This window comes from Amblyomma maculatum, unplaced genomic scaffold (genome assembly GCF_055883805.1).
Source record: "Amblyomma maculatum isolate TAMU_Amacu unplaced genomic scaffold, ASM5588380v1 scaffold_48, whole genome shotgun sequence".
In the NCBI taxonomy this organism is placed as follows: Eukaryota; Metazoa; Arthropoda; class Arachnida; order Ixodida; family Ixodidae; genus Amblyomma; species Amblyomma maculatum.
In genome coordinates, this window is record NW_028146773.1 from 134,847 (window position 1) to 159,681 (window position 24,835).

General features: G+C 43.9%; 1 protein-coding gene across 1 annotated transcript in view; it reads left to right on the forward strand.

The window, feature by feature from the left end:
- LOC146170776 (uncharacterized) overlaps positions 1 to 24,835 on the forward strand; it is a 90,608-nt gene that overhangs the window by 57,556 nt on the left and 8,217 nt on the right. The window contains exon 4 of the mRNA XM_084586785.1: positions 3,087 to 3,166. Within this exon, the coding sequence (XP_084442911.1) occupies positions 3,087 to 3,166 (80 nt within the window). The remainder of the gene's footprint in view (positions 1 to 3,086; positions 3,167 to 24,835) is intronic.

Consider the following 24,835-nt stretch of genomic DNA (forward strand, 5'->3'; position numbering starts at 1 on the left):
ACAAAAACGTTGCATATGTTTTTGTGTCCTGCTGAACCTAAAGAATCAGATAGGTGCAATACATTTTCTGAGAAGCCCTCATATGAGATGTTCCTGTCGGCTATTCTGGCCAAACAATTACAGGATTGTCCTTAATCTGCTTAAAAGTGGGATAGGCAAAATCCAAATCACTGGTTTGCTTTTAATAAATGCATCATTATCGTCATCCCTGCCGTCATTATCAGCGTCATCATTATCAACTAAACACACTGTTATGTTCTTCACTCTTATCATTATCACTGCGACTGTATGGTCGTTGTCGTTGCTATCATCTTTATGCTAGACGGGAGAATTACGAATGCTTTCAAAAGCGTTAAGCCCGGCGAAGTGGCTTACGCGCTGCGCTGGGGATGGAAGGATAGTGGTTCTATTTCCAGGGGAGGAATATTATATTTAAACGTCAGTTTGTCCAAACATATTCCGCAGGCAATTTTTCATGAAAGACTCCGCCTTATAAGCATTAGCAGACGTCGATGCCTGCTGCCCGTTTGCTGAGGTCTCCCTAACAGCTACATTGCATAAAATATATATAGAGAGTGTATACTGCCACATCGAATCGAAACGCAACAGCTACTTTATTTCAGAAGCTAGACTTAATGGGCATTGTGTACATTTGTGCAAATGCATATTTCTCTGATAAAAAGCCATAATTAACAAAACCTACTAAGCCTTCTCATTTGATAAAAGGTCTTAAGCCTAACGTTTATATTTACCGTGTCAGCCAGCAGCCTGCCATTGAAGAAAATATCGCTGGCTATCGCTCGAGCTCTGCTCTCGTTCAAGCGTTTTGAATTGTCCCCCTGTTTGGTTTAAAGATGCTGGTGTCGACGTGCTGCGCACTTAATGCGCTGCTGGGGTCGTGACAATTGGTGGCTCTGCTGGATACGACCCATGCATCTAAAGCTCCATGTCAAAATTGAGCGCAGCCCTCGCTTTGCCGGTTAAGCGGACATCATCTAGTTTACCGCGCTAGGCGCCTTCTTTTCGGTCTCAATCCATGTGGTAGAGCATCCGCCTCGCATTCGGGAGGTACCGGGTTCGATCCCTCGTGCCGCCGGTTACCCACCGGTTTTTCAATGGGTACAAGCTTTCCCCCGGCCTGGTGCTCGGCTCTTCTTGGGTGAAATGCTTGGGAAAAGGGGTCACGGCCCAAATAGTTGCGCCGATGTGGCAGTGATTCGTGCCGACATCGGACAACAATAAGTCCGCCTTGCGCGGCAACAGCCCATTATGTGGCCCTTTTTTTTAGGACTGCTGCAGCTGAGGCTCTAAGCACCACCTTTGCAGGGTGCGAGGTTCGAAACTGGGTTTGGGCCCACTACGGAGGAGGGGCACGCAGCGGGGTTTACGGAGCTTCTCCCAAAGGCACACCCCTGGAAAAGCCGAGCGCCAGGCCGGGGGACGCTTGTACCCATTTTTACCGGTGGGTGTCCGGCGGTGGGTTTCGATCTAACCACCTCCCGCAGCCGAGACGGGCGCTCTAACCACTAGGCCACGTGGATAATTGGGCAACACTTTAAGCCTACCAGACACGCCAATAATGTAGGATTTGCAAAACTCACTCCAAGTGTGCTGCAAGAACAAATGGAGCCTCCTATGTTTCACATCTTCCAGAGCGACAATCCAGAAGACTGGCATGAGAGCTACAAACGAGTCACCTCTCCTAACAAACCTAATGACCAAGATAAATTTCTCTGCGTATGGTTCGTGTTATATGATACTCCGGGAGTATGGCTCAAGAACTGGGAAGCGTTGTTGACCACTAGGGATTTGTTTAAGACAACCTTCTTGGCACCCAAGAAGGCACCCAAGACGACCATGGCACCCAAGGAGAGAATCAAAATTCTGCTTCAAACCTGCAAACAGCGCCTCCACCAGTTGTCACCACCACAGAAAAACTTTAGGGCACAGGACATCCACACAGGTCTCTTCAAATACAGAGCAGAGCGGCAAGTCAAGCGGCGGCAGGAATTGCAGAGATAGCGGAAGCTGAGCGGATTCCAGCGACTTCTTCGTCTTCGAAGGCAGGCTGCTGGTAAACACGGGACAATATGAACACTACTGGTCTCATATGCTACACACCTAGAAAGAGAAATAAATACAATGCATTCATGTGCAGGACCATGGCAGGTGGAGGCGTTAACCATAATTGTTTTTGTTTCTGCTTTCTTCGAGGCGAACTAACGTGATAATTCTGCCTGTCTGTTCAGAAGGATGTGTGTGAGTGCTCACATTGCTTCTCAGCCCTTTTGCAACAATGTGGGAGCAGAGAGGGGTGCGAGATTTGATGTGTGCAATTGCGCACACCATAGCTAAAGGTGAAAATTACAGAGCTACCTTCTGGGTAGGTTGATGCTTAAGGAGATGGCAGAAGCGACTACACTTTTTATTACCGTTTCCATGAAGTCCTAGACCCCTGAAGACACCGGACGGGTAGTTCGCATTTATGTGTGAGTTTCTAGGCACTTGAAGGGGCACATTTCATTTGGTCGCTGTGTTTGCTGCACATTACTCACAAAACACTTTAATTAATTTATTTTTGAAGAGCGCTTTATTCCTGCAATGATTTCAGATCGTTTTATGCTGTTCTCCAAAAAAAACAGATGCCTTTGCACAATGCTCAAAGCTGTAGCACTGTTTCCTATAGAATAATCCCACCACTTAGATTAGATTGCTATAACCCGTGTGTGTCCCTTTATTGATACATATTTCCGCTGACGCCGGTGAGGTTTCGGAAATTACCATTAGTTTGCCCTCGTAGACAAACTGCTTGTCAATGCAATGTTCTCGAATACTGAAACTGTTTTAAGGTATGACGTGTTTAACACCTAGAATGTAATATTTTAGAGGCATTGTAGTGAAGCATTTCAGATTTAGCCCGACCATATTACGAATGCTGCATGGCATTTAACCTGGACGTACGTGGTACAGCAGAAGAGGGTATTTTATATGTAGACTGCACTGCAGTATAGATTCGTATAGTTCTTAGCACTAAATGTTGTAATTTTCTTAATATGAATGACATTTACAGAAACCTTTCTTTACAGCGAGAAGCTTGTTTATCTAAAGGTGCGGAAGCCTTCAGCAACAGAGACGGTCATTGACGCGCTGGAAGTCAATGATATTGGTGAGAAACAGCTTTTTCAATCACACAAACCTGCCCAGAATGAACAACAATTATGTATTTTTGCTCACTATATTTGATGTCATCTCCTATTTTGAACTGGATATTTTACGCGATTATAACAGACACAGAAAACGTAAGTGGTTTACTTATGCAAAAGATAGTGTGGAATTATTATACAAGTTCCCCAGAGAACCGCACTGAAAACAAGCTGTTATGTTTTAAAAGATTACAAATTCAGTATATATTTCCAGGCAACTTCGGGTTCATGTGTCTACTAAGCACGTGTATACAATCAGGCATGTCAAAAGTATCCTAAACAGCGCTTAGGGAAGGGCATCAACAAAAGTGTCGAAAACGGCGTTCTAATTTTTGCAGCCTGCCCCAGTGGCAGATGGAGAGAAAGCCAATCGAATGCACACGAACTGCTAACACTCCGTCTCACGGGGCGGATGTTTTGTGAAGTAAGCGTTTGTTGAGACGTTTAAATATCGTGAGTGCAGACCGAAGCATATCGGATAGACAGAAGAGGTTGGTGGTTCATACTGTAGAGTCTTGAGCCAGACTAGACACCGGGAATACCCGCAAGTGGCAGTTTGGCCATCCCTTCATAAATTGTTGGGAACGTATAAAACCCCTCGTCCGACTTGCTAGTATTTATAAAATGGCATACACATTCACGCTTGGAATGCCCCAAAAAAGGGCCCGCTATGTTTTCATTAGTTAAATGCCGGCCACATTCCGCTAATGCAGAAGATATGGCTGAAATGTCAATACAATCGGAGGCTACATTATTCGCCAACTGGATAATGCACTCCAGGAGAAATCTCGGATGAGCATACCTACACTCTGAGGTTGGTGTCCCTGCAATAGCGCCCCACCGTGCGATCTTGGGCTTCGACTTCGTTATTTAACGTAATAGTATTCCTTGACTGCAACCCCAGCTTGGTTTCAAATATAGAGGCTGTTCATTGAATGTCAACGCTAAAAAGCCATATTATCCCGAGTGCACAAAATGAAGTAGTGAGAGTCCTGCTCAAGCATTTTGAACAACGATTCCAAGATAATAGCAATTGTTCATTGGAATAAAGAATTGCTTACGGAGCATAAATGAGTGCCAAAAGAAGAACCACAGTCTTTCGCAACGTCTAATTGTAGTGCTAGTGATGTACTGCGTAAATAACTACCTCCAGCCTTAAGTTTGCTAGAAAATTGTTTTTTTAGAGATAGTTATAAGTTATGAGGGGCCTTGTTCCTTACCAATACATTCGAAACTGGTATGGTCTAAGACCTCGTACCCACCTTCTTAATCGGAGCAGCACGCCAAAGGCACCGATATGGAGAACCGCTGTCTTCTTCACAGGAACAGATATATCTGTTTTGTCCTCATTATACATCCGTAAGATCTAATTTCCAACTCACTCACATCATAGGTGATAAACATTATGGTGGTACAAAAGCTCCGCTATTAAGGGTATGACGCGACATAGGCTGCCTGTCCACATATAAACCCCCTTACGGAGCAGTATAATAGTGCCTGCATGGCCACAGGGTAATGTCAATGAAAGGGTCTTGCAGGATGATAATGAATTCACCCTCTGAAATGAAAGCAGAGCCCCGAGATAGCAGATCTGCCAAAAGTAAAGTCAGGCAACCGTGTGACATGGTTGTGCGCAGCCACGCCGGCAGCCATCTACAGTCTGATTGTGTCATTTTACCAATATTTCACTGAGACCGTCCGTGATGGTGTCAACTCCGCCATCCGGCTTTTTGATGAACGAGAGCTTTAACACTCATCCATTAAAATTCCGCACCGCTGCGGCCTGTCAGGTGTCGAGCATTTCTTCTAGATAACCCCTTATGAGATGACATCATCTGAGGTTATGTAGAAGAAATGATGTATGAACTGTTTACTAGTAATCCAAGAAACTTTAGGAAGCGACGGTCAACCTGGTAAAAAAAGCTTATCAATTACCACAGAATAAGTGACAAAAGAAGGACGTGTGCATTTTGCATGAATCGACGGAACTGTAGAACAACTTCCTCCTGCACACATAATACACGTCGACAGAATCAAGAGCAGGTACTGGCAGAAAACATCAAACGAGCCTGTTTAAAAACCTACATTCTGTTTTAATAGGCCCTTTAAAAATATTACCGGAGTTGGTAGGAGCCGATGTGGGGCATACAGATCTATAACGAAGCATGAAGGACTAGTAGAGGGGGCACAGGATATGTATATAGGTCCTGTTTTTTCATACCAGTCTTCTGTATATCCTATGTAGGATATATATTAGTCGTTATCAGAGTTATGAATAGGTCCTGTGTGCCATGATACAGGAGTTGTATTTGCTCATATGCAATCAGAATTTGTTTTGAAAGGTTGCAAATGCAAACTGGATACACGCATGTGGTGTCCAAGCTAAATTAGATCAAGTCATGAACACAGCAAAGCGTTTATCAAATTTGAGTGAAATGAACCTAATTGAAAGTTATTTTCATTACCGATCTCTGCGTCGACCTGTAAGCGTACGCGTAAATTACAAGCAACAATCGCTGCACATCCTCCGGCATTATATTGGAACTTTATACCTCAAATGATCACGAACCTGCAATGCTAAAGTTCAGGGAATAAATTCGTAATTTCACAGGAACAAAGCAAGTAGGCTCGAACATAACTCAAAACAGGTTGCCACCTGCCGAACTATTTATCGATAGCTGCATATCAAGAATGATGCTTATTTAAGGTTTTTCAGATGCAAAAAGCGTGGCCAAAAGAGAAATACTGCTGTGGCTGCTCAAATAGCACCATTTGAAGCTGCAAAATGCACATGCGGCGCTGCACGAGATATCCCTGTCATAGAATCAATAACGCGCCACAACAGGACGAAAAATTCTAGAATATAATATTTTCGAATATTCTGAGATGCACGTGAAAAAACTGACGCGTTTGAATGATGGATGATATTGGCTACCCCTAATTACAGAACAAAAGGTTCAGCGTGTTTACAGGGCAGTCGTTAAAGAACGACCGCACTCGTGAAAAAGATACAAAGCCCGAAACAGCAAACTGTCGCTAGGAATGGAAAACTATCGGTACCGTAGTTTAGTTTTTTAATAAACAAGGTGATCGTTCATACGCTGGCCCTTACTAACATTATGAACACAAGTTACTTCTTGTTTACAAAGCATTACAGGATGCTACAACGTTTTTGAATGTCCAGGTTTTGTATATCCTGAATGTTTTGCTTATGTCCCGATCAATTGTGCAGAAACAGCACCAATTGTTTTAGTATTCATATGTGGATCATCTTGGGAGATGGTCAGCAACACTAATCGTTATCAACAAGTTCGTGATGAAGAAGTCGGGCTTTTTAATTTGTTTATTAGGCAAATATTGTCAAGGCTCTTTCTCCTTGCTGACCAAAATGAAGGATTTTGCTCACAGTAATAAACGTTCAACTCGCAAAATTGCTTTCTTAATTTTTACGGTACTAGCGATTTAACGTATGGCCGAGTAACCGGCTACTTGCATGAAGTTGTTTCCTTTCACATCTTGGATACATAGTTCACTATGAATTACTTATGCTCTGTGAACAAGAGAAAATTGTACTCAAATTCCCTAGATAAACGTTTGCCAACTCTATTGTACAGATCAGTTTACTGTGAAGGCCTAGGGAAAGATGTGATAGAGAGTTAAGAGAAACCTAGCAATGGCCGATTACACATTCTTTATATAGCATAATACTTTTCCACTAAAGGTATAGCTTCATCAAAAAAGCATATATGACCTTGGAGCACTAATTGCTTACTATGTAAAACACTGAATTCATTGAACATGTATTTATTGGCTATTGGTATGCAATAGTCCACTGGGACATTTTACATTGTATCCAGAAGAAACAGTTGCCCATAACGTCACACTGTGTGAGGTTCCTCCCTGTCGTGAGCCGTTGTAAGGTGAACTTAGACATATCTATTCTCCTAAGCCTTTAGAGTATCTGGATGACTTCAGTGGCAGTGCGTTATGCAGATGTTCATGTTCGTTCCGTTCGTGAAAACTTTATTCAAAATTGGGGCTTGAATGCGGGAAACCTACTTGGCACTCCCTGAGCCACGTGCGTGGATAAGTGTATATGATATTTTAACAAAACTTGAAATTGGGCTGTCCTGTGTCTGCTTCTGTTGTGTGTGTTTACTGTGCGCTTTATCTTTAGTCAAGTGTATATGAACAACTGATTCGTACGAAGCAATTTTAATTTTTCATGGCAGCCGAAGTTAGGCGGGCGGGTTTTATTCCTACGTAACTTTTGTTTACCTGCGATAAAATCGCCGTTTTCTAAGAAGATGTCGTACGGAAAGGCCAGATTTCATTGTGATCTGCTGGAAACACCGCATCGGCCGTTGGCCAAGGTTTTTCGGCCAATGTGGACAAATACACCGTGGACAAATACAAGATTGTGCCGCCTCGTCTGCCGTCCGGTGATGTAGTGCTCAAAACTGTTTTTCCACGGTGACCAAAATTGCAGTCCGCATCGAGCGCCTGACTTCAGTGGTGCCCTTGCTCCTGTCATGGGCCTTTGGGATATCGTCTGCATTGGACAATATCAAGTGAGTCATGCTTGGATGATGACTTGCGAGAATAACGTTTCAAAACAGAAACTTATGGCTTTGGCGGAGTTACGCCTAAAGGGGCTGAAATCCATTATATTTGATTCCAAAAAAAGAAATAATAAATTGAAGCTGCTTCCGCTCCCCCACCACATGCAACATCGTCGAGTTGTGGAAGCATTGGAACTGTATGGCACTGTTCAAACCGTACAGCCCGAAACTTGGCGCTTCCCAGAGATGGAGCATATGGAGACAGCAAACCGGGAAGTGTATATCACGCTGAAAGATGGTGATTCACCTTACAGCCTTTCTCGCACCCTGAGCATGTTTGAAATTCAAACATGGTAATCATTCCGGGCAGGTCTCCACTGTGTCTTCGGTGCAGCGAGTTGGACACGTCTGGTGGCAGTGCCTCACGTCTCGATGAACACAGTGTCGTCGTTTTGGTCACTCAGTGGACGTCTATGTCCTGATCTGTGCCGACAGGCTGTGTCAGGGTTCCTGGTCCCAACCACGAAAATGGTTTAGCGTCAAAGCCCATCATTGACGTTTCGGATGTTTTGAACGCTTCTGGAGACCTCAACAGCGCGGTCAATGCATGAAGCAGTGTTCATAAATAATTCTTAGGACATCAAGTTCCACATTATCATCCTGATTATACCCACTGCAGGCCGAAGGCCTCTCCCATATTTCTCCACTTAACCCGGTTCTGAGGTAGCTGCATCCACTTGACCCCTGCGAACTTCTTAATCTCATCCGCCCACCTAGCTTTCTGCCGCCCCCTGCTACGCTTTCCTTCCCTTGGAATCCAGTTTGTTACCCTCAGCGACCATCGGTTATCCTCTCTTCGCACTACATGTCCTGCCCATGTCCATTTCTCCTTCTTAATTTCCACTAGAATGTCGGTAACTTTAGTTATTTCTCTGGCCCACTCTGTACGCTTTCTATCTCTTAATGTTGCCCCTACCATTTTTCGTTCCATAGCCCTCTGGGTTGTCCTCAACTTAAGTAGAACTCTCTTGGTTAGCCTCCACGTTTCAGCCCCATAGGTGAGTACAGGCAAGATGCAACTGTTGTATACTTTCCTCTTGAGCGATACCGGTAAGCTGCTAATCATAATCTGCGAGTACTTGCCAAATGCGCTCCATCCCTATCTTATTCTTCTTGTTATTTCCTTTTCATGGTACGGATCTGCGGTTAGAACCTGTCCTAAGTAGACATAATCGCCTACTACTTCCAGTACTTCGCTATCTAATGTAAACTGCTGTTCCTTCCCGATGCTGTTGAACATTACCTTAGTCTTCTGCATATTGATTTTCAAGCCTACGTTTCTACTTTTCCTGTCTAGGTCATCAATCATTATTTGCAGTTCATCCCCCGAGTTGCTTAGCAAGGCAATGTCATCAGCAAATCGCAGATTACTGAGGTATTCTCCATCTAACCTTATCCCTAACTGCTCCCATTCCAAGTCTCTGAATACTTCCTCTAGACAAGCTGCGAATAGTACTGGGGAGATTGTGTCTCCTTGCCTAACACCTTTTTTATGGGAATTTTGTTACTTTCTTTTTGCAGAACTATAGTTGCTTCGCAGTCACTATATATATATATATATATCTTCCAGCGCTTTCACGTACGGCTCGTTTACCCCCTTATTTCGCAATGCCTGCTACACCGCCTAGGTTTCAACTGAGTCAAATGCTTTTTCGTAATCAAAGAATGCTATGTATAAGGGCTGGTTATATTCCGAGCATTTTTCTATCACCTGATTGATGGTATGGATATGATCGATAGTAGAGTACCGTTTCCGAAACCCTGCTTGATCTTTTGCTTGATTGCAGTCTAAGGTTGTCCTGATTCTATTAGCGATTACCTTAGTAAATACCTCATACGTAACAGACAGCAAGCTGATTGGTCTGTAAGTTTTAAGGTCCTTAGAGTCCCCTTTCCTGTGAATGAGGATAATGTTTGCATTCTTCCATGGTTCCGGTACCGTCAATGACACCAGGCACTGCGTATACAGGGTGGCCAGTTTTTCTAGCACGATATCCCCCCGTCCTTCAGCAAATCTGTAGTTATCTGATCCTCTCCAGCTGATTTCCCCCTTTTCATAGTTTCTAGTGCTTTCTTGACTTCGTCCTTCGTCATTGGTGGAACGTCTGGCTGTTTTTTTCTACCGCCAATCTCATTACGGTCCTGACTACTTTGGCTACTGTAGAGATCTGTATAGAACTCCTCGGCTACTTTGACTATCTTGTCCATATTAGTGATGGCGTTGCCCGCCTTGTCCCTTATCGCATAGATAAGGGACAAGGCGTTCTTTCCGTTCTTTACAACATGCTCAATTTTCTCTATGTTATGCTTCCTTTTATCGGCCACCTTGCGCTTATTGATTAGCTTTGATGTCTCGGCCAATTCGATCTGGTCTGTTGGATTGGAAGCATTCATACTCTGGCGTTTCTTAACCAAATCTTTCGTCTCCTTAGACAGCTTACCGGTATCCTTTGTAACTATCCTACCGCCTGCTTCTACCGTGCACTCAGTAATGATATCTCTGAAATTATTGTTCCTTGCCTCTAGGGTAATGTCGCCATCCTCAGTAAGAGCTCAATGCCTGTTCTGAAGCAAGATCCTGTACTCTTCTGCCCTCCCCCTCACTGCTAATTCGTTGATGGGTTTCTTTTTTACTAAGTTGTTGCGTTCCTTCTTCAGATTTAGGCTAATTCGGGACCTCACCATCCTGTGGTCACTGCATCGCCCTTTCCCGATTACCTCTACATCTTGCATAATGGCGGGGGTTGAACACATTATGAAGTCAATTTCATTTTTAGTCTCCACGTTACGACTTTTCCATGTCCATTTCCGGTTCTTCCGTTTGCTGAAGAAGGTATTCATGATTCCTAAGTTATTGCGCTCTGCAAACTCAACTAGAAACTCCCCCCTGCTATTCCTAGAACCAATGCCATAGTCACCTACTGCCTGGTCTCCTGCCTGCTTTTTCCCTACCTTGGCACTGCCCAGGTAGCACAAGGTGGGGTATGAAGGGTGGGCCCCCGTGGGCCCGATGTAGGCAATGCAGGACAGCCCCGGTGGGCTCAATGTGGTGCTGCAAGAGAGGCCGACGTAGGCCCGAAGGGGGCTGTCGACAAAGCCCCAATAGGCCTCACTAGGGGCCGATGCAGGCAGCCCTTGCGGAGCTGCCAACATTTTTCCGGCATTGTTAAAAAAGCACATCCCGCCAACTCCCCGCGATGGTCCTACTTTGGACCGATTTGGGCAGCCGCTTTGGAGGAACATTTTTTTTTATTGCAGTTAGCCCCTCAGATAATGACATAGTACCAATGCGGGTTCTATAGCGGTAGCCGTACATGGGCTTGCGCACATTATTCTTATAGGGGTCCGATGCAGGAAATTGATGCAAAGCCCTAGTCCAAGTTTTCCCAATCAATATTTATGCACATAATTAAGTAATTATTTTATACATGTCTGCAGTTTCTAAACAGCCTTATAAATTTTACAATAATTCATAACATTCATCTAGCCGAAATGACTTCATGTACATCTTGTTCAGGATATGGAGATGTGTGTTCTGAACAGTAATATTGTGCTGCGAGTTGCAGGCTGTTCAAAGCAACCACATAAGAAGCAACAGTTAGCAATCAGTTTGTTTTAGTATTTGTAGCGCAATTTGCATGAGCGCGAGAACTAAAGTTGTGTAAATTTCTAATCGACTAAACATGACAACAACTGCTATACAAATCATCTATAATAGCAATTTAGGGCAACATCTAATGCAAATGAAGGTTGGAAACAATGATTATGCAATTGCACGCACGCCTTCTAGCCCAATTACGGCCGATGTGGGACCTACAGCGGTTTTGTGTGGGCAGCCCCAATTGGGCTGGATGTTGGCTTTGAACCTGAAACCCACTTGCTGTTGCACGTGAATGCAAATTCCCCACAAGGGACCAATTTTGGTATCATGCGGGCCCTCCCGCCTTCCAGCCCCATTACGGCACATGTTGGATATAAAGGAGTTTTATGTGGGCAGCCCCAATTGGGCTGGACGTTGTTTGTGAACCTAGAGCCCACCTGCTGTTGCACGGGCCTTCAAAGTCCCCACAAAGGACCGATTTTGGTACCATGCGGGCACGCCCGCCTTCCAGCCCCATTACAGCCTATGTGGGACCTAAAGCGGTTTAGCTAAGGCTGCCTCATTTGGACTTCACGAGGGCTTGCCCAAATTGAGACCTTATTCATAATTCACCTACCCTCAAGTAACCTACAAGGGGCCGACTGGGGCAGCATGTGGGTATGTCCGATTTCTTGCCCCACTACAGCCGATGTTGATACCACAAAGATTTATGGGGGCGGCCTCATTTCGGATCTATGAGGGCTTTCCCATAAAAAGCCCACATTTGGGTTGGATTGCCCTCAAATATCCGCAAGGGACCCATGTGGTCTGGATGCAGGAATGTGCTCTGCATTAGCCCAAGGAACGCCGCTATGGGACCCATGCGGGAGGAGCAGGGGCAAGCCCAAATGGGGCATGCCCACTTTTGCCCCAGCGATGACCGATGTAGGTTTTATGATGGTTGCCCCAGCCCCACTTGCCTACATCGGACCTACTGGGGTCCCATATTCTGTGCTACCTGGGTGAAGTCGCCCATTATTACAATATACTGTGCCTTTACTTTTCGCATTGCCGATTTTACAGCTTCGTAGAAGCTTTCGACTGCCTGATCTTCATAACTACATGTAGGTCCATAGGCCCGTACAACCTTCAGTTTATACCGCTTATTAGGCCTAATTACGATGACTGCCACCCTCTCATTAATACTATAGAATTCATCTATATTACCCGCTATATACTTATTGACAAGGAACACTACTCCTAGTTGCCGCCTCTCCGGTAAGCCTCGATAACACAGTACATGCCCATCCTTCAGTGCAGTATATGCCTCATTTGGCCTCCTAACCTCGCTAAGCCCTATTACATCCTATTTCGTACCTTCTAGTTCCTATAACAGTACTGCTAAACTAGCTTCACTAGCTAGGGTTCTAACTTTAAACGTTGCCAGGGTCAGTTTCCAATGGTGGCCTCTCCAGCGGAGCCAGAAGTTCTTAGCACCCCCTGCTGCGTCACAAGTCTGACCGCCGCCGTGGTCAGTTGTTCCGCAGCCGCTGGTGACTGAGGGCCGGGGTTTTATAGAGCTTATCATAGGAGGTTGCGGCCAATTACTGCACATAGGGTGGCCAACTCCTGTTCTGATGAGGGAGTGCGTTGCCGGAGGTGTTCACCGGCATCAGGTCGCACCCCAAGCCTGTTTATGCAATTCCATCGACACGCAAATATTTTTTTTCATCCGGTGGAGAATTGCGCGGCACCGGGATTTGAGCCCCGGTCCTCTTGCATGCGAGGCGGATGTTCTACCGCTACGCCACCGATGCAACAGCTTTAGTGTCCCTTTAATTTAGAGGCTTGCGGAATTAATGTCGCCAGGGCCAGTTAAAGAAACAGTTTGAAAGCGGTCGCGAGAGCGCAACTGCATTTCAGGAAAATAAACTGGCTACGAACGAGGATACACAAACTGCTCTTGAGGTGTTTAAGTCACGAAAAAAAATTATCGTCGGGCATTCAAAGGCTTGTCTGGAGGATATATGCTGTTTCTGATCAATACACCAGATATGACTAACTTGTCATATAGCACTGACGATGAGGGGTGGCTCATATGTTGTGACATCTGCATTTTGAGTGAGCACTGGTGAATTGATTGTGTGTATGCGGCTGTTAAGCATCATGATAGGAAAATGTTTTTTCTCGTTGGTAAAGCTCCAGCCACAGATCGGGAAAGTTAACTGCTTGGTTATATCAATTCTGTGTCTAACAGTGAGGATCCATCAGCAAATCGCGAACGTTAGGACACCAGTGCTGCTGAACTCACTGATTAAGTATGTGAGCATAAACTTCTTGACAGTTGTCATGAAATCGGCGGAAATTGTTGTTACACCAGCATGACACAAAGGAAGCCCGCACAGCGATTGCGTCGAACGTTCCACCAAATTCCAGAAACATCTTTCTCTACGCGACGAGAGACCGTAGTCTTTCACGTATCGGCGTCACACCTGCCTTCTCATCGCTCGGCGGCGATGCAGTCTGATCCGGCCGGAAAATGACAGTCTTCTCTAGAAGCCGCAGCCGCGCCTAAGCAATGACGACGCGCGGCTTGGCGGCAGGAAATGCCGCAGTAGATTAACACTGCTCATCTAAGCAATGATTCCACTGGAACAACTATTCGACTCCCTTATTGCAATTTTTTTCTTAATGTTTTTTTAACCCACAGCATTAAGTAAGCCACCAAGAACAACTATTCGACTCCCTTATTGCAATTTTTTTCTTAATGTTTTTTTAACCCACAACATTAAGTAAGCCACCAACAACTTTCTTGGGGAGCGTTCTGATTTAGGTTGTATTATGTGATGTTTTTGGTTCCTCCCTTACGGAAATGCCATAGCTGGACATATAAAAAAATCCAGATCAGGTATATCAGGGATCGGGCAGATATGGTATATTAAATCAGATCTGGGGCAGATATGGCATATCAGCCCAATTCCTGATTTGGAGTACCAGATAAGGCATATCTGGTCAGATATGCCTTATCTACCCAATTCTTGATTTAAAGATCTAGCCCGCATGGTATGTAGGTTTTTAACTATAGATTTATATATCTTAATATCAACATAATACTTTATTACACCATACACAAGACAATTTCAGTATTCCAGCTAAACAACCAGCACGCTAAATCAAGTTTGCCAAGGGAAGCCTGAATATCCCCTTCTGTTTTAAACCTTACAGGAAAGCAACTTTGAAACCACAGGTTTTCTTTTTTCCCTGCCTATATGGAAACGCTCAAAGACGGGCCTGAATTACGTGGGTACTGAGGGTCAAAGACATGCTCATCCGTTAGTAAATATTGAGACTATTCATTTACGCGTGATACTATAAAAAACTAATGAGAACAGAATAATGGGCCTGCCTGTCTAAACGAGAAACTAAAGTGAAAGATGTTACCCTTTAAATTAGATATTGCATTATTACTCTACTCTTTTACACACAGATCTTTAACCAGTATACTCTTTTACACACAGATCTTTATCCAGTAAATGCTTTTAGTTCGAGCTGGTTTACTTGCGAAGCTAAAGAAAATAATTAGAGAACGGTTATTGATTATCTAACTAGACTTGAAATCGAAAAAGACGTTACCCTTTAAATTAGATATTGCATTATTATTCTACTCTTTTACACACAGATCTTTAACCAGTAAATGCTTTTAGTTCGAGCTGGTTTACTTGCGAAGCTAAAGAAAATAATTAGAGAACGGTTATTGATTATCTAACTAGACTTGAAATCGAATTTAAAGGTTTGTCGATACCCGGAAAAGATACCGATAAACCGTGTGGCGATAAACCACGCACTGCTGGGACTGCTGCTAATACCTAAACATTAGCAAAGTACATATAGGCTGCCAGGAAGCACTGGTGTTACCTTAAGCAGAGACTGCAGTGCAAAATGAGCGAACGCGCCTAACTCGTGGTTGCTTTTCAAATTAAGAGAGAAAAGAAAGAAAAAAAACATGTCCGGTGGCGTTTGTCATGACAGGGACCTCTCTGCCCCTAAACCAAATCAAGCTTGAAGCATCTTAGGTGGTGAAAATAATAATAATAATAAACAACGAAGGACCCTATCCACCCACAGAAATTTGTCAAAATTGCTGCAGCGAAAGATAAGTTAGCAACACGAAGTACGGAAAAATATCACATTCTGGCAGTTACCATCCAATTCACTGATTGGAAAACTAATTTTCTATCAAAATAATAAAATGAACAATATTCTGAGACTGGAAAGTGCTAGTTCTCGACAAGAAGTCTCATGCTCACTTTTTTGGTGATGTGGCGTAAAGATGAAGCGACATGATTATGGTGCGATCCGCTGGCAGTTTCTAGACAATGGGGAAGATTTGGCCGGGGCCACCCAGGGTAGAAGCCCCGACAAGCTGAAACGACCATCAGGTTCGCTGCCAAGGTTGGGGAGGCAGCTCACACCCGCAGGGGGACAGAGTAATTTCCTTTGTGCCGGCGGTCAGACTGAAGCTCGTGTAGGTTTGCTGTCGCATTTTTGTTACATGCACACAGCTAATAGCGAACACGCGCTGGCACATACACATACCCCAGCGTATACACAACATGCAGCACGCCCGCCCGCCGCATCGAACTCCGATGTCTGCCACCGAAAAGGAACGAGACACAAAGAAGTTCTGACGCGCACGGAGTTGTAAGGGGGAGGGAAAAAAAGGAAACACACAAAACGGAGAGCTCAAAGCCTCTGAGGTAGAGCATGGCTGCAGCTACGAGGAGAGATGAAATGCGAGCCATGACACAACTGTCTGAAAGGGAAGAGGGGAACGCCAGAGAGGATGAGTCACTGTTTGAGTCACGTCACGGCCTAGCGATGCAGCGACCGCCAGCTATCTCTGAGGTTGAGTCACCATCTAAACATTGCTGAGGGGGCCGTATAGGGAACTGCCATCATTTTCTTGATATTTTGAATCGCTCAACTGAACCGACCAGGTTTTGTGCACCGGACTGCCGCCACTTTTGAAATGAAAATGCGAGTTAGTAGGCAGACAGAGGAGCACGTAGCCATAACCCTGCGCACTCCTGGATTAAGGAACACAGGGTATAATAATTATAGTGCAGCAAAATCAGCAGAACAATTAAAATATAGAAGTTGTAGCTATTTTTCAACTTTCATACCATTATGTCTAAACTTAGCATGCAGGCCATGCTGAGTGTAGAAAAATTGAAGCTCGGCCACATGATGTCAATATTGGATACTTGCAGAAGGTAGACGAATGCCATATATTGCTAATATACAGTCACTATGGCACCTACATAATTAAGGCATCTATGCGGCTGTATAAAGTCCTGTTGATGCCACCCAGGTATCACATGCGACCGGCCCGATATTGTAAATTGATTGGTGACGTCTGGTCCACCAACGCCCCAGGGTTGCCAGTGCGCTACCAATAATCGTACAGCCACGCGATAACATCGCGATAACATCGCGATGCGATAACTCTGACCAGTGAATTATATGTTCCCCCCATGATTGGCATTCATAGGCTATCAACGGGCAATAAGGACCTTGCATATAGAATTGCTTGCCAATATTGTATACACAAATGATATATGATGGCCAATATTACCCAGTCTTTGCCAATGTCTTACCCATAATTTGCGAATCATGGCATACAATGGTAAATATTTTGTTGTCAGTATATATTGCTTGTCGACATTGAATATAGCTTGGCATTCATTGGTCAATATCATCACGCCAGTCTTAGTGGCTTGCCAACAGTGTATGCATCTTCAGTTCGAGTGGCCAATATTGTCCAAAGAATGGTGGCCACTGGCCTGAATTGAACATAAGATGGCATGCACTGGTAAATATTGTCCAGCCAGTATTAGCGGCTTGTTAACATCGAATATATCTTCGCATACATTGGTCAATATCCCCCTGCCAATCGTGACCGCTTGTCAACATTGTCTATATCTGCAGATAAAATGGTCGACGATGGCATACACTGGTAAATATTGTCCTGCCAGTATAGATGGCTTGCTGACATTTAATATATATTGGCATAAATTGGTTAATGTTATCCCATTAGTCTTAGGGGCTTCCCAGCAATGTACACTTGTTGGTTCTAGAGGGCAATATTGCCCAATCAGCTGTGGCGACTGGCCAGCATTGCACCTGTCATGGCAAACATTGGTGAATATTTCAATGCCAGTATTGATTGCTTGTCAGCATCGAATGTATCTCTGCATACATTGGTCAATATCCTCCTTCCATTCGTCTTGGCTTCCCAGCATTGTACATCCACAATTACAGTGGTCGATGTTGCCTGACGAAGTGTAATGGCTTGCCAAAATACCATACATCTTTACATAAGTTAATCAATATTCTCTTGCCATCATTGATGGCCTGTCAACACGAAATATTTACTGTCATACGATGGTCAATATTTTACTGCTAGTTGAGATGGTTTCCCAATATTTTATCAATCATGGAGTATAATGGTCGATATTTTATGGGCAGCGGCAATGGCTCGCCAACATTCCACGCATCACTGTATGCATTGATTGATATGATCTTGTAAGTATAGCTGGCTTATCTACATTGGATACATTTTGGCATATTGTGGGCGGTGTGGCCCCGCCAGTTTTGGATACTTTACAGCAATGAATATGACTGGGTTATAGCGGTCGATATTGTCCACTGAGTTTTCAAGGCAGGAAAAACATTGCACATAACATTACATGTGTTGGCCGGAATTGACTTGCAGATATTAACAATCCATTCTCAATCTGTATATCCTGATATATTTTTAACGTCCCGACCAATACTTTCGTGTCCTTCGCGATGGCTTTCGAGTATGTTTTATACATCCTCAAAGATATAGTAAAAGTAGTAGGGAACACTTATTAAAGAAACATGCCTTAGGCGATAAGGGCACAGTTGGTATAGCGTCCTCCCCCATTGCTGCAGTGGCCTAACCCTTGCCGGCGCCAGGCTTCATTTTCTTGACAAACAAATGTCATGAGATAAAGGTAGAGATTCCTTAGGCAAAACATTTACAAAGCCCGCAATGAATGATTGAGTGGCACTACGCATGCAAGCAGGGCATGCTTTGTGCAGTGTTGCCGTCGAGTCGGACGCGTAGCTTATGCCGTCTACGAAGCGCTTAGAAATGCCCGACAGTTGCGCTGTTCTCAACTGTGAAGAAGTTTAGTACAGAAGTGGAACGCGCAGCAGTTGCAAGCCCTACCATTGCTTCTATACATCTTGAGCGGGATGCGTGAGGTCATTCATACGTCAAAATTTTAAGAATACTTCTTCACCTTCCTCGACAAAATCGCAGCAAAACAGACGCATAATTTTTTTAAGCTGACAACGGTCGCTGCCTATGTATAGAATGACAATACGGCGCAGAATACAAGCATATACACTTCTGCAATCTGTGCAGTAGGCCAGTAAGACATAGCACCTTCAAAACAACATATACTATAGGCTGCCAGGCCAGCTTAATTCATAGCGATGAGGTTTTACATACACATCCTAAACCCTTTTGTCCATGACTGAAAATAGACACATAAATACTTTATTTATGCACTATTTCATTTGCGCGATGAAGGAAAATATCAAATGCTGGAAAACAGAGGTCGAAGAGATTGTGCTAGTGAAGGAAAATGCTTCACCATTTAGTCATGTACGCTAGCTGACTCCTCAACGAGGCGCCAGCACCGACTGTATTCCGCAGTAGATGGTCTTGAAAGCACAGAAAGCGGGCTAGCTGCAGCATATTTTGTGTTGTAATTTGCATCAGCCATAAACTTGCACTTGATTTCTATATGCCGGCCTGCTCTGCTTTGAGTGCTTCAGCAAGAGTCCAATGATGAACAAACCCTTTAGGCTGTTGATGAAGTAAGCTTATAGTCAAAGGGTAGATCCCCCCATAAAAAAATAAAAGCATTGTTTTCTATACGTTCTCTACCTTGGCCTGGCAGAGAAATAAACCTAGCTTTCTCATATGTTCTGGAATGAAGTGTATTTAAATTCAAAAGCATTGCACGCTGCCAGCTTTTTACTACAATCTGTGTACTTGCTGTGTCAGCTGTTTACTAGTTTGCACTTAACCTTTCCTGGTAAACACTTAAAAGAGAAAATATTGAACATGATTGAAGCATGGAATCCCCACAATTTGAGACTGGCAATAAGTGTAACTGAATTTTTTTGTTTTACAGAAACAAAAAAAACATGAATGCGTGCTCATCACCGAAACATTTGTCACAGATATTATTGGTGCGTAGCCATGCTGCTCTTCAAGGAAATTATTTTTGTCCGAAAGCTGTATAAGCGCGTGTTTAACTCTCATGACCTGCCTTCGAATAGTTTTGGAATGTCTGCTTACCATCACGCGTTTAAATTCTTGTTCTTATTCTGGGAAAATTCTCTATGCTTTTTAGGGAAATTATAAAAACAAATTGCTACCCGACCGAGGATATTTCAATCTTGAAATTACGTACGTTCGCTCTAACAGTTTAGTAACAGTTTAGCAGCCAAAGAAACCTGGCTGCTGGGTTTCCTTTCCAACAGTGTTCGGAGCCCTTGATCTATTTAAAAAGGCAAAAAATGGTCTTTAGATATAAGAGTGATGGGCTTTTTTTCCGCACAGGTAAATAATAATTTGGCATGTCCTTGAAAACGCTTAACTACCGGGCTTAGGAGCAAATCGGGAAGCCTGGTTTCTTTTGGCAAAGACGGTATGTTCTTTTTAGCAGAGTTAGACAGACGGCTATTTGAGACGCAGCGGCGCCAGCCTTCGCCATAGCAGTGTACGCATTTTCGTTCCCACGTCTGAGCAGTGTCCATTGAACCCCGGCGGTATTCCAACTTGTGATGTCATATGAAACCATGCGGACAGCGCTGCCGCGATAGCACGACTGGTGCCGCCGCGCTCTCTCTTCGAACTTCATTACTCTCTCGCAGCGCAGGTGCGCGTATCGCGGGTTGTCTGCTGCAGCTCCGCTCGCGTTCGGAAAATAAAGAATAGAAACACGACATGCCTCGTCTCGTCTCACGGAACTGTCTGTAGCTAAGTGTGAGTACCACTGACCCTTTATTTTAAGATATATGTTCATAACGGAATAGGTTTTTGGGAGCCTTTGTTGCTTTATTTGCCTCGCATACTGCTACACTTCCCTGCGGAAGGAAAGACTCGGGATTACTAGGACGGACCTATGCGTGCCAGTTCCCTCTTGGGCTGCTTCGGTTGACGCTGCATGCAAGCTGTGCTGGACAATTGGTAAGATATCAATTTTTTATACAGTGCGGCGTATTAACTGGAAATAATCATCTTGTCAGTCATTGGCACTTGATAAATAATATTATCAGAATGTGCTTATCAGCTGCTTATGTAAGGGTAAGAAAAGCTTTTGCTTTAACTGTATTGCACCAAACAGAAAATATGACACTGACTTGGACAAACTAACTTTGTAGCAGTGGCAAATTTTAGTGCTCATGAAAAGTTTGCCCAAGCTGTACAGAAACAAAACAATTCTGCACAGTATTGTGTCTTAATTTTGCTTTCGCTGGCAGATGTGTGTACGAATAGAAGATAGTGACATCCAAGCTGCTGGAGCATACATCGGGAAGGGCTGCTGAAAGCTGTTGTCCTGATAACCAAAAGCAAAAGGCTCATGCTAGAGATGCTGGCTTGGCAGACACATGAAGCTGCCTGTAATGCTGCATCTTCCTATAACCTGGGATCTGGCGACACCTTGTCAATGGACCTAACCAGAGGTGAAGTCCTGGAGGTCTGAAAGAATTCTGCTTATAGATTGTTTTAGTATGTACCACATGCGCACCTAATAAATATCCATGAACCGAACAATTCTGGCTTTTCTGTGTGAATGCATGTATACTTCAGGATGCTGTATATATATTATTAGCTGCATGTAAAATACCTGCAAAAAACAAACAACCTTGTGTTTGGTGCATGATGGCCTTAGCTGCCTCTGTGCTGTAACACCCATCAAATCAAAAAATAGTCACAAAAACAGCATTAACAAAACTGGGATTGCCTGGATGCCAATTATGCAAAGCCAGTGGACAAGCTTGGGCGGGCGATGTTGGGCAACCGATGAGCCTAGCTGGATAGCAACAAATAACCTAGTCTGCCATTGGTGGCCATTGCTGAAAAGCCAATCTACTAGATTGGATTCAATCTTGGCATGGGTAGCGCCCCAATGAAACACCACTATTGGCCCCAATATTGGGCTGATGGCGGTCCATTGAAGGCGTGCTACTTGGGCAGGCATATGGCCCTGGTCTGTCTATATAAGGTCATGAAGACGCCATATATGCCCTTTATCAGGCCACATAAGGTTGCGAGGATAACATATATGCCCCTGATCAAGCCACATAAAGTACCGTTACCCGTTCAGATATGGATTATATGGTGCATGATATGTACAAATCTGAGATATATAAGGGCAGCATTTTGCACATATATGTCCTTATCTGGCCTGATTTTCGATTTGATTTGCCCAGATAAGGTCCTATTTGCTGCCTTATATATTTGTATCTGGCAGCATATGTTCCATATCTGGAGCAGATATGAAATTTCCGTAAGGGCTAATATAACCAACACCAGCCATGAACAGAGCCACGAGGTAATGGTATGGCAACGGTTACCCAAGGTAACTACCTTCACAGTAACCATTTCCTGCCTTGAGTAAGTGTATGATATCTTTAGGTTGCGTTCAGAGATACCTTCCAGCAACAATCGGTATAACAATAGTTACATTAAGGAATTACCTTCACCGTAATCATTTTCTGCCTTCAGGTAGTGTATGTTACCTTTAGGTTGCGTTCAGAGACATCTTTCAGCAACAATGGCCGTTTTCAATGAGTGTATGTTACCTTAGGTTGCGTTCAGAGAGACCTTACCACGACACGTCATTTAACTCGCTCAAAGCATCGTCTACTCCAGCGCTCCTACGGGATATGGTTTGCCAATACGCCACCGGGACAGCTATCCTCTCTCACTCACTCTAAGTGTGCCTGATAGTGTGCGCACCATCAGTAGTGCATCGTTAATAACCTTTAAATACTAACGGGTGACAATATTGTCCGACTAAAAATGCGATAATATACATTTTATGCCCTTACAATCGTCTCAAATGCCAGACTTGACAAGATATACGTTTCGGCTTGAATATTACCTACATTGCATTGATACTGGGTGAGGTCGATATTTTTTGCGACCACTCTATGATACCTGTCCAGGTAGGACAACGTACTAAACGTCTACTCCAATCGCAGTGGTAGCTAAGGAAATTTAATAATTTCCTTCATTGAGACGAAATATTTCAGCACGCTGCAGCAGCGTACTTCAAGACACACGGGCTGGTGCGATCTCTCCGTCTTTCAAAAGTGGGCCTTTTTAAGCAGGAGGTTGAGAGTCTTGCAAATGAAGCATCATCACAGATAACATCTCTCGAAGCGTCTTCACATTCGTGCATTGAGGCGCACCTTGAACGCACTGTCAACAATATTAAAGCGCAATTACAACAGTTTAGTGCGGGAAAATATCTATCATCATAATAACTGTGAGTGGCATAATCAAGTTTGTTCTGTATTATATCTGCGAGGTATTTTGTATTGCTAATGCAGTTATCAGCTCTTAATTGTGTCCACAAATAGTGGCATACATTATTTACATTGACGATCATGGAGAATTATTGAAGTGGTTGTGCCAAGAACCGGAATTTTTATTTGCCTGCGGAGGTCAGGTCAGGGCAGTGCTTCCTTTCCACCAATCATTACCTTTCGTTTCTCAATACTGCCGTCAGACCTCGGAGAGTATTCTAGACCAAAACTTTAGAATGGTTCTACGCTGCTGAACCGAATATGAAGCAACAGCATTAGCTGTGGGTGACCGAATATAATTCTCCTTTTCTTCTTCGTCTTAAATATTGACACAGACATGGCACGCAAAGACGAGTGGTTAGACCTGGCTTAGTATTGCTTTCGTATTAAAAATTCTTCGATGGCGCTGAAAGCTATCTTATAGACAGACCTTAGACGCCGAATTCTACTGTGCAGTAATAGCGAATTATTATTCGTTTCATCTTTTTTAGAAGGTCAGGACGCAGATATTCATATTGAAATGTTTGCGTAGAATGACAAATGAGGAAAACAAGGATAAGCGCTAACTCACAACTGAAGTTTATTCAAGACACAAGTCCAAATGAATAGGACGAAGCAACAAAAACAAAATAATATTGAACTAAATCGCGTGTTACAAATGGTATCTTGGTGATTTGTGCAAGAAAAAAAATTCCCTGTCAGAAAGGCAGACGAAAGTCTGACTTGCGCACTTAGCTGTGATCGTGTATACGAAAGGCTTCCATAATTTCGCTCGAACTTTTCAGTATGCATGTCAAGCAACTCGTCCAACTTTCCGTTCTCCTACGGAGATATGCCTAATAAAACCTATCTGAAATTTTAATTCCAATGTTTGAAGTCAGAAACCCTGGCTTATTTCCGATGCGCAAATTTACCCTATGCTAAGTGACACATAATAGTTAGCCTGCATTTAAAAGGCAGACCACAGTAGATGTTTTATATACCTCGGTGGAGGAATGACATATTTACATAATGGCGTTAAAGGAAAACTGCTTCACGATTACCATTTCAGGTATTATGGGTGATAAAATTAGTGTTCGACGCTGTTGAACGCAATGGCGAGCAAAACCGCTGACTGCGGTTGTCGGAGCATCGCATCGAACACAAGACCATTGAACGCATCAATGTTCACCGGCCTTCTGGGCAGAATCCACTTTCATGGCCTGCTCATCCGATGCGGCACACGCGTTCTTGCTCGAATCGGTCAGCTCTCCGTGGCGGTGCGCGAATGGAAAGTGCGGAAACTACCATTCTCCTCTCCGCGCCGGCGTGCGCATCTGTCAGCTGTCCCCCTCCTCCTCCCTGTAGTAAGCGTAGCAGCGGAACACTTGCCGTGATTACGGCTTATGCGAAGTTGAGGCTCCATCTCCATACGGCGACCTTTGCTTTAAACGGAGTAGTGAAGATTTCGCTTCAAAAACCACAGGCATTTTTGCAAGTTGTAGATCAAAGGTGACATGGTCTGCTGCTTGCTGACATGTGCACTGTGGATGTCTAAAGAAATAAGACACGGCAAGGGCAGCGAACTCTGGCTTATACTGATGAGATTGGTGGGTGAAATAGGAGTCAGAACTTCCAGTCTTTATGAAATAAGGCACTCATAGACCGTGGAGGCATGTCTGAGTAGCTTATGTAGTGATGACGTTATTAAATATATATGGGGGGCGCTCTCGTCAATAACTAGTTGATATTGAATGTGGGGTAGGTTTGCAGAGGACAAACTTCGAAATTCGAAATGTCATTAAAAA